Source organism: Pteropus medius, unplaced genomic scaffold (genome assembly GCF_902729225.1).
Source record: "Pteropus medius unplaced genomic scaffold, Ma_sr-lr_union100, whole genome shotgun sequence".
Taxonomy (NCBI): Eukaryota; Metazoa; Chordata; class Mammalia; order Chiroptera; family Pteropodidae; genus Pteropus; species Pteropus medius.
In genome coordinates, this window is record NW_024342467.1 from 15,493,660 (window position 1) to 15,505,067 (window position 11,408).

The 11,408-nt window shown below is 47.0% G+C and overlaps 1 protein-coding gene across 1 annotated transcript; it reads right to left on the minus strand.

Moving 5' to 3' along the window:
* Positions 1 to 6,448: 6,448 nt before the first annotated feature.
* On the minus strand, positions 6,449 to 11,189 carry TRIL (TLR4 interactor with leucine rich repeats). The gene has a single exon (XM_039862626.1). It carries the CDS (start codon positions 11,150 to 11,152, stop codon positions 8,714 to 8,716), a length of 2,439 nt encoding a protein of 812 aa, XP_039718560.1. The 5' UTR covers positions 11,153 to 11,189; the 3' UTR covers positions 6,449 to 8,713.
* Between the last annotated feature and the right edge of the window lie 219 nt (positions 11,190 to 11,408).

Consider the following 11,408-nt stretch of genomic DNA (forward strand, 5'->3'; position numbering starts at 1 on the left):
GACTTTGGGTAACTTTTCCTGGGCACCTAAAATCCACTCATCGCTGAGCGTTTACAAAAGCTTTGGGGTCTTAGGTCTTCTTTGACCCACAGATTATATTTCAACTAAGATACTGGCGATGTCCAAAAGACGACTGACCGAATGGTTCAGGACACCTACTGTTTGCCCACAGGCTTCACCTGTTTCGCCTCCCTACTTTCTGTTCGAAAAAATCAAGTGCTCCACCACTTCTCCTGTTTTCATGTCCCTTCCCTGTTTCCTTTACCTAATAACCAGGAAAATACTCCCAACTGAATCAACCATCGACAGATTGAATTCTGTTATGGGCTGAATTGTGCTCCTCCCCCCCAAGAAATTCAGATGTTGAAGTCTTAACCTTCGACACTTTGGAATGTGACATTATTTGGAAATAGGGTCATTACAGACGTAATTGCTGTTAAGAAGAGGTTGTAGTGAAGTGGGCTGGGCCCCTACTCCAATATGACTGGTATCCTTTCAAAAGGGGAAAAATTGGACAGAGACAGGCACACAGGCAGAACACCGGGAGAAGATGAAGGCAGATATTGGGCTGATGCATCCACAAGCCAAGAACAAAGATGTCAAAGATGGCCAGCAAAGCACTGGAAGCTAGCATAGATGCTAACTGATCTCCTAAGCAGCCCTCAGAAGGAGGATGTCGTGATCTTGGACTTCCGGTCTCCAGAACCGTGGGACAATAAATTTGTGTTATTTAAAAAACCACCCATTGTATGCTACTTTGTTACAGCAGCCCTAGTAAACAAAAAGGAATGGCAACCACTTCTTGCTGTAAATAGAGCCTCTTTTACCCCCTTGACCTTGTCCCAGGACTGCTGTGGACCAAGCACCCCGGCCCCTTTCATTGCGCCCCTGCCCCACAATGGCTTCCACGGGGTTCTGTTCCACCTATCATGTAAGCAGGCTTGGTGCTGTCTGTGAACTCAGGTCCCAGAGTTTGCCTCTAAACTCCAGGCCAGAAAGCAGTTAACACCATGCCGGCACTGGGGAGGGAGGCGGGGGAGGGCGAGACAGCTAGCGCCAGCATCATCCAAGGTCACATCCCTCACCTCTGGCCTCCCTAATCAGATGGCAATCACAGCCCGGGAGATGATAACACAGATCGTCCAGATCTCGCAGCAGCCTTACTCGGCTCCCTTATAAGGAAAAACTATGCCCCTTGAAATCTCACAGACTGGAGTAGCTATGTGACTCTGAGCTTGCAGATGACAGACTGATGTCATCTTCCCTTTACGGTAAAAATAGAAAAAAAGTTAAAAGAAGAAAGAAAATGTGAGAAACCCTGTCTCTTCACACCCACGCACATACACAAACATACACACCACACCTATACACACAAATTCTTTTCCACTGGATTGTGCCTCCTTTTATGGATGTGTACCCACGAGAATAGAGATATTGGTTCCTGTCCCCTGAGATAATGATGATAAATACGCCAAGGCCAGCAGCTCCATCAGCCACTGAGCCTGCTCCCTCTGGCAACTGCAGATAATCATTTACCTGGTGGGACTACTCGCCTATACTTCAATCCATGCCTCAGAGTGTCGCTAAAATGTCCCTTATCACACTAAAACACTTGTCTTATTGTGTCTTTCTGGTGTAGAAAGAAATTCATAAGTCGTTATGCCTTGGATTTTTTTTTTTAAAGTCTCAGTCATGATTTCGTGGGAGAAGCAGTTACTAAAGAATGAGACTAGGCGGAAAATAAAATCATCAGTGTGTATACAACAGTTTTCTGTTCCATGTCCTGGAAAGCAAAAACTCAGGCTCCGGTAGATTCAAAAGATTGGTGATGAAAAAAATTCTTCCTACCGTAACTCCCTTTCTAAGAGAACTAATGCTTAAAATATTTTAAATTCTACTGGCATTTATTGAGAATCTGCTATGTGAAATGCACTATGCTAGAGGATAGAGTCTGTTAAATAAGATATAATCCAAGATTTTTTTTCTAAGCAATATGAAATAATACAGAAAGGGAAAAAAATGTATGTTAAATTTCCCAAAAGTTTACTTTTTGAAAACTGTATTCCTATATTAAAGATAGAAAAAGTAAATCGTATTATACTCTCAAACAGACCATTTTACAGCAACCATCAATTTTCAACCATTGCTATATAAATGTATACTTGGGCAGAATTACAGCTATTCAGTGACCTGACCTAACACACAAGTGTATATCTCTATGTCAACAGTGTCTGGCCTGTGTGTCTCAGTGAGGAAAGGTTGAACAGCTGCCTTGTGGCACACTCATCAACAAACAGGTAGCCAGGACTCTAAGCTGGCCAGGCCCTGCGGAGACACAAAGAGAAATACAAGATGGCATCCTTGTCCTAAGGAAGCGTCCAGACCGGTGGAAAGAACTAGCCCCCAGCACACAGCAGGGACCCATCCATGTCAAGACAGAATGAAGCATTTGTGGCTGTGAGGTAGACTACATGAATCTCATTAAATATTTAACGATGAATGACGTGTCACTGGATATTGCCCTCGACATGTTTCACAGATTAAGAAACATCGGCAGAAAATGAAGCCCAGGCTCCTGAGAGGTGATTTTTAAAGTACCGTATCGGGGAAAAAGAGAAATGTTCATGCGAATCTTATGAACAAGCCCCTAATGCTTTACCAGTTGTCGTGTGTGCACACAAGGTGGCAGTGTCAGAATTGACAGCAAGGACTCTGGGGCCAGCCAGCCTGGCTTCCAGTCCAGACTCCATCGCCTCCTCCACTCAGGGAACCTGGTCAGAATACATCACTTCTCTGGGCCTCAGTTTCCTCATCTCTAAAGAGAGGATAGGAACAGCGCTGATCTCAGAGGGTTTCATTATGAGGACCAGATGAATTCATGAGGCGGAAGCTCTTAAAATAGCGCCTGGCACAAAATACATGCTTATAAGAGTCTGTTAAATAAGTTAAATGCCCTCTACATTCCCTACTAGTTAATACTTGTGTCTTACATATTCATTTTATGTAATACCCTCTCTAAGTCTTTACTTACATGAAATAACAGATACATAAAACCAAGATAAAAATCTCAAATACAGCTTCTCTCTTCCCGAAGATGTTCCATGTTTTTTGTTAATAATACCTTTGATGTAGGCAATGTGAATTAAGTATTTTATTTTCTCTATGACAATGAGCTATTTATTGTCCATCTAAAATTTTGAGATCTGGTGATTATTATACAGTATTGGGTTTGCCAACACTCTTGAATACTCCCAGCTGATCTATAGAGTTAATGTAATCCAAATCAAAATCCCACCAGACATATTTTTTTGGCATGGCAATAACAAGCCGAATCTAAAATTTATATGGAAAATCAAAAAAGCAAAATAGCTAAAATCAACTTTGATAGGAGAAAATTTAGATGATTCACACAACCTGATTTTAAGACTTACTATGGAAATGAGATAGACACACACGCACATACAAATTTTTGTTTTTGTCTCATGCTTAATTCTACTTAGGCTGCTCTTTCTCGGGCCTTGTTTGTATCATTCATCATACCCTCTCTTTCTTATTTGGTTCTTTAAAAAAAAAAAAAATCTTATAATTTTAAATTTACCAAAAAATTTGCAAGAATATTTTAGGAAATTTCTGTATCCCTTTAACCAGTTTTACCAATTGGTAATATTTTGCCCCATTTGCTTTAAACATTCTCTCTCTCAACTAGATAAAAATAAACTGCAGACATCATGTTTATTTGCCTCTAAATATTTCAATTTTTTTTCTAAGAACAAAGACATTCTCTTAAATAACCAAGTACGATTATCAAGAACAGAAAATTTACCACTGATAAAATGCTATTATCCAATCCACAATCCATATTCCAAATTTATCAACAATAATACCCTTTTTAGTTGTTACCCCTTGGTTCAATCACGCCATTACATTTAGTTATCATGTTATTATCCTCCCTCCCTCCCTCTCTGTCTCTCCCTCTCTTCCTTTGGTTTGATTTTCTTTAAACAGAAACACACATAAAATAAGGTTATGTATTGATAGGTTGATGGAAATGTTGTGACAAGAGGCTTGTAGAAACCTAACTGAATTTCCCCTAGGAGCAATGACTCAGTATTCGCTAATTCAGTTTGCTGTGACGTTATACAACAAAATTTCTGTGAATAAGGAGAATTGACTGTTAGAAAGAACCACATCCAACTCACACTGGTAGTTGGTTTTGAGGTCAGGGTGTGGGAAAGGAAATCGAGAGTTTTGTCATTAGGGATATTTAAGGCTGAAAACACAAAAATCACAAAATGTTGACTGTTATTGCGTAATGTTAATGTGGGTTTTTGTTATTACTTGTAACCATTTTAATTTCTTAAAGTAAAAATCTTCAGGATGCCACAGTTGGGAAAGGAGGACATAAAAGTGTGGTCACCATTAAAAATATGTCTCCACACACTATAGCATGCATATACTAAGAGTTAAGTGTGTAATTAGCTGCAGGGCAAGCATGACTTAATCAAAAGCTGTAACTCAGAAATGTGAATTACTGCTGTGTGGCCTTGGCTGGCCTTCACCCGCAACAGTGATGCCCTGTCTCAGAGCCAGAGTTGAAAAGCTTTGTTGAGTTTGAAAGAAATGTTGTGTCAGAAGATACTGTTGCTTGAAATGCTGGTGCATGACAATTTATTTCTGTCCAGCATCAGATGCCAGTTCACAGGCAAATTATAAAGCCATGTTTCTGTGTCAATAAGGAATCACACCACCTGCAGCTTTAAAATTTGCAAACAGATGTAATGAGATACTTAAGTACTCTGACCCAAGATAAAACAACCAGGTATCAGGAAGCTAAATTGTCCCCCTATTTCAGTAATTAATGTAGCTAAGTATAATCTCCAAATACCTGTCTCCCAGGCTAAAGGAAAAGAATACTATTTTCCACATGATTGAGAAGGATGAAGTGACCTGAAATCCCTTAGGGCGGAGGTGTGTGTGTGTGTGGGGCGCATTTGTGTATTCAATGTATCCTTTTAAGAAAACTAGGTGTAAAAAGACACTTGAAGATGCTATCACTAAGTTAATGGAAGGGAGGCGGGGTTAGGTACTATATAATCAAGACCATTTACCCAAACTTAGTTCCGATCTAAAGGATGAATTAATTTATATCAAGAGTTTAATAAACAGAAGAGTTGGCTCAAATACTAATATAGTCACTTTTTAAAGTAATGAGAAAGTATTTCAAGAGCAATTTTCCATGCTACATTACAGAAGAGCCTCACTTAACCAAAACGAGAGAGGAAGGGTTGCTGTAATCCATTATCTGAATTTTCTGATTAGTTGGGCTTAAGCATAAATGCCTTGTTCGTGAAATTTCTAAAATGTATCATACAACTTGTTGCCCTGTGCACAGGATAATATTGCTACTAATAATACATCCAATATTTACTGACTATCTGAGGTGTAACTGCTGCTGTCAAACCCATAGCACTATGAAGTCAGGGCTTTTAGGACTAAGTTGTAACAGATGCAGAAGCTGAGTCACAAAGAGATTAAACAAACAGAATGAACGCAATCTCAGAAGACTAAGATTCTTTCACCACTTACTTAAAGTCATTCTGAACATTAATACAATTCTCTGAGCTGGTGAAGATATAAGACTAAGTAGGAATCTGTTTTGATCCTGGGTCTGGAATTTTGAATAAATTTCTAACATTAGAATGCTTCATTGTCACTCATCCCCAAGTCTTAGAAGCAGATGGGGAGAGGTTAACTACAAATGCCAGGCAGGTAATCTGCTGTCTATTTTAATGGTTTCTTAATATACAGAAGCTGCCCATTTTGCTGTACTTCTGGTGAAAACCAAGAATGTGGCAAATTAGTGAGGGTGTTCTGATCACATGCTAATTATTACCCTGCAGCATCACAAAATGATCTGCCTTATGAAAGCAATACTCTTATTGGTTGGGCTGAGGGTCCCCCCATATTCCAGAAAGCTTCAATGGCTCCTTATTTAACACTTACAAAGTCGATTCTTTTTTCTTTAGGGATTTTATCTTTTCATAAAGTTTGTAATGGCAGAAATGATCTCTAGTTCAAGATAATACTTTCTTATTATTGACCGTGACGGTCAAAGGGCTTGACTTTTAATTCGCTTTCCTTTAAACAGCTGATACCTGCTGAGACTCAATCATCTTGCTGTCACTGGTGTTCTAGCAGCGTTTCACATCATGGCTGACCCTCGCTTTTAGAGCCATCTCATTGTTTCTTTGGGCAAAAAGTCACACAACCATTCCTTAACAATAAGATCTGTACTCTACCGTGGAAAAGGGGGAAAAAAATCATTGAAAGAGGACAGAAAGACTTCATACTTCTGGTTCATTTTCACTGATGAAAACTGCTGTAGAAAGATTGGTGTATCATTATGAAAGTGTATAAAATATTAGAAACTCCAATAATGAAACATCTCTATTAGTAAGTGGGTTTATTGAAGTAACTGAACATAACAATGTATAACATTTATTCATTTCCCACTGAAAGACTTTCCAGTGAAACTGTTTTTACACAGATCCAGGCATTAAGCATTTTCAGTGATGATCTGCAGTTAAAAGGGCGGGTGGTGGGGAAAATCGGAGGTCTTTTCCAGACTCTTAATAGGACTCAATACACTGCTGTGCAAAAGAAACAGCTAAGAGTTGCAATTGCTGTACGAATGAAAAAAAATGAGGAATAGGAAAGGCACGCGACAGCGCAACGGTTGCAAATAAGAGCAAACAATTACACCTCTCCCCTCGCTGTACCAATAAGCTTGGAATCCAAAATAAGCTCTGGGAGCAAACTAAGAATGACAGTCTATTTCCTGTGGTTTATTAAGTTTTGGCCCCACAGATAAGACTGCCAGAAAAGCAGCTGCACTTTAAGTGGTCTGGACATTTATTCATCTGAACATAAACAAAGATCAGGTCCCTTCTCAGCTATTGGGACAAGGGCAGGCCTGGCTCAGTGAGGCCAGACATAAAAGCAGTGGACTGGGGGTGAAGGACCCCTGGACTATGATAGATTCCCTGAGTCATCAGGACCCTCAGGGGCTTAAGGCCCTACGCAGAAGATTCACTGTCAGCCTTAGCACCATTGCAGTGGCCTCCACGGCACCCCGCTGCCAATGAATCCATACCCAGCGGTCAATATCACCGCGCACACCCTCTTAGCGACTACATTTCTAGACCACACACGAAACTATTAATGTAAACCAAAGCTCTACATTTAGTGATAAACACGTCCTCATAAATATCAGGGAATGAAAGTATCTCAAATAGTTGAAAACAACAGAGCAAATAAAGGAGACTAAGTTTAAAACAAAAACATTTAAAAGAAATACTGCAATTATTAACTAAAAGATACGATTTAATTACATGGTAAAACACTGGGTAGTGAAGGGATTAATTTGCAAAATATAGAATTATTTCACAGTGAGGTTTAAGTACTCATAACAATCTTCTGGTTTTAGTAGAAACAGACAACCACTGATGTACATTTTTTCACATTTTTTTCCCCAATAGTTTCTTCCCTTCTATGATTTCATATAGATTAAGACATTAACATGATCAAATATTACACTATTGATTGACAATCACCTTTTGCCCCCCTATTAGGAAATTACTTTTATCATTTAACTGTGCATCTCGAAGGACATAGGGCACAGTCAACTGCGTGTCGCTGATAAAAACGTAAAAAGTACCACATCATATTTATTCCAATCTGGATACATTGTCAGAGATGTGGTAAGCAAACTGTTCTCTACGGGGCCATCACTCACATACACATTACATTCTTTATCAAGTCTGGCACTGAAATATCCTTTTCCATGTATAGGTTTACAAAAATAAAATTAGGAAGCCACAGGAGCAACCCTGATAGAGAAGTCTTGCATGCAGCCTTCTCCAGAGAAAGTACGTAATTTTAGTTAACCCCAAGGTCAGCAAACGTTCTTGTGATGTTAAGGTTAAAAAGAAAATAGTTGAACCCCTGGGCTCAACTAAAATAGTCCTTGAGTTTATTCGTCAGTTTGTTAAATGTCAGAGCTCTTCACATTGCTGAAAAAAAAAAAATAGTGTCTAATTATTTAAACATTAAGTTATCCTGAATGTTCATAAAAGAGTTCCTTGGTGAGTGTGTTAAACTTTGCCACCTGTTCACACCAGCCTTCCTGGCAGAGACCGCTCGAGCAGTACAGTCACTTGCCAACCCTCCTTTGTAATGGTTATAAGTCCTTTTTCCTTAAACAGAACCCAAACTCCTCTGTTGGACACCGCACAAATAAAAAGCATGCATCTAAATCCCTTTCTGGCCATATTGGGGGCACAAGCACCCTTTTCTACTCCCAAAGGGGTCAGGCTATTGCACTGCAATGCCACAAAAGCCATTCTCCTAGCCGCGCCAAGGGCTCCACGTAAAGGCCTCCCACCTCTAGACCCCACCATCCACGTGTCCCCTACTATTGGCCTTGACTACCAAGTACCATCCATTTACTTCATGAGTGACTACTGGGAATTGGGGGGGCGGGGAGCCGAATTAGCTGTCTGTTCCCTTTGGCCTCTCTGGCAAGTGCACAAAAGGAGGAAAGGAGACGCTCTGAGGAAATGACATCTCCCCCCGAGGTGGGTTGAGGGGCCCAGCGGAGAGGTGGCTCCTCAAGGCCAATGAGACAGTCTCCACACCCCTGGAGGCCCTGGATCTAGTCGGCAAATCGTTGCAGGAGATGATCCTCGCGCCTCAAGCTGCCACCCCCGCCTCCGCCCCCGCTGTCCATGAAGCGGTCGCAGGGGAACTCGATGAGGTCCGCCTCGCTGAGCGCGCACACGGTGGTGCGCGGCCGGTGCGACTGGAATCCAGAGAAGTCTGCAGACACGCCAGTGCCCATGGAGCGCAGGGGCCGTCGGGTGGAGTACATGTGGCGAACGTGGACAGGGGCCCCGCCCTTTCGCCTGGCCCGCAGCTTCCTCCGCAGCCAGCGTGACCCCCAGGCCGCCAAGGCCAGGAGCACTAGCAGCGCGTTGACGGCCAGCAGGGCCAAGGTCAGCAGCTGGTAGTCAACACCGCTCCGACTCCCAGGCTCCGGCAGGGTGACCAGCCCCGCGCAGTGGTCGCGGGGGGCCACCGGGCAGACCCGTCCCCCAAGCACGCCCTCCACGCACACCAGGTAGGGGGTGTCTCCGCGCAGCTCGCGCAGTGTGGCCGAGTCGCTGCGCTCGGGCAGGTAGACGAAGCGGTGGAATTTCGGCTGCTGGCCAAAGCGGTCGAAGAGCAGGCGGAAGCGCGCGCCGCCCAGCGGCCGGGGACTGCGGTGCTCGCGCACCGCCCAGCGCACCGAGGCGCTGTCGGAGCCCACCGCCTCCACCGTCAGGTTGCACAGAACGAATTTGTTGAAGTCACACGGGTCGGACACCAGCGGCGGCAGGCCAACCCCGCCGTCGGACTGGGCGGCGCTCCCCTGCTGCTGGGCGGCCAGGAGCTGCTTCACCGCGCGCTGCCAGGGGTCGCCGGCGGGCAGTGGCGCAGAGGCCGGCGCAGCCGTCGAGGTGGGCTCCGCGGGGGCAGGATCGTCCGGAGTAGGACGTTGCCGCTCGGGCTTCTCGAGCAGGTCCAGGGGGGGTGGCGCCTGGCCCGCGGCACCAGCGGCGGAGGGGCCGGGCTGCTGGAGGCCCGGGCCGCGTCGGCTCAGCCTCACGGCGCTGCGGTTGCCCAGCAGTTCCCTGGCGGCCCCATCCCAGGCCGCCCCGGGCAGTAATCGGCCCCGCTGCTGGGACTGCGGCTGAGGCGGCATCTCCTCCGTGAGGCCACCTGCAGGGGGCGCCATTTCCTCCCTGGTGGCAGTAGGTAAGGGTCGCCGCTCGCCGTCGGCGGTCGGGGAAACCGAGGGCGGGGGATCTGCGCAAGTCCCGTTCTGCAATTGCTGGTCGTCTAGGTAATCCAGGTACTTCCCCCTCAGGGCCGGGGGGTGGCGACACTGCACGAAGACGGTGAGAAGGCGGCCTTGCGAGTGCCAGTCGCCCATCCAGCGCTTCAGGCCCCGTAGCCGGCAGTCACAAGTCCAGCCGTTGCCGTCTAGATCCAGCCGGTAGAGGGCCGGGCTGGCGGCGAAGATGTCCCCAGACAGGGCGCTGAGAGCGTTGTCGCGTAGGCTGAGCTCGCGCAACCGGCCCAGGTGGCCAAAGGCAGTGGGGTGCAGAGCGGACAGCTCGTTGCCGCTCAGGTCCAGGGCCTCCAGGCTGTGCAGAGGCTCCAGCAGCGCCACCGGCAGCTGGCTCAGACGATTGCCTTCCAGGCGCAGCTCGCGCAGGGCCTCCAAGCCCCAGAAGGCCTCAGGTGCGAGGTTTGTGAGCTGGTTGCCCCTGAGAGAGAGTAGGCCGAGGCGCGGCAGGTGCTGGAAGACGCGCGGCCCGAGGTGCTGCAAGCTGTTGGCCGAGAGAATGAGGGTGGAGAGGGAGCGCAGCGGCGCGAAGGTGGCCGCGTGTCGTAAGGATGGCTGCAGCTCGTTGGCAGAGAGGTTGAGGAAGCGCAGCTTGCCCAGCTGGGCGAAGACGTTCTTGCCCAGAAACCGGATCCGGTTGGACTCCAGATGTAGATAGAGCAAATTGCCCAAGGGGGCGAAGACCGCGTCCGGCAGTGCCCCCAGGGCGTTCCCGTCCAGCCGCAGCTTGACCAGACTCTCTAGGCCCTCGAAGGAGCCGCGGCTCAGGCGGCCGATCTCGTTCCCGTTGGCATAGAGGATGCGCAGCTTGCGCAGCGGGGCCAGCGTGCCTGGGGCCAGCGCCTGGAGGAGGTTGTTCCCTAAATAGAGCTCCTCCAGTCGCGAGAGCTTCTCGAAGGTCTTGGGGTGCAGAGAGCGGATCTGGTTGTACTGCAGGTCCAGCCGTCTGAGCTGCCCCAGGCGGTGGAAGTCGAAGGCCGTGATGTTGGTTATGAAGTTACCGCCGAGGCTGTAGGTGAGCACGTCCAGGGGGCTTGGCAGCGAGCTGGTCTTGGGCACGGCGCGGAGCCCCCTGTTGGTGCACAGGAGGTGCTGGGGATGCTGGCAGTCGCAGCGCTCGGGGCACACGGGCTCCGCCCGCGGCGGGAGCGTGAGGCAGCCGCACACCACGAGCAGGAAGCGCACGGCGCGGGCAGCCTCCATCGCCGCCCGCCCTGCGTGCAGCGGCCGGATCGTCCTCTTGGCCCGCCGGCCTTGTGTCTCTTCTGCATTCCCCTTGGCCTGGCCAGAGTCGCTAAATGGCCTCTTTCGGACTCCGCTCCGCCGTCCAGCCCCTCCTCCGCCCTTTGTCCCGTGGCTGGCCCGGGTCTCTGCAGGCGGGCTTCGCCCAGCCAAGTCAGGAGGCGCAGGGCGCTCTGCGAGCTCCGGGGGCTACTTGTTGCATTTCTGCAGAAAACTG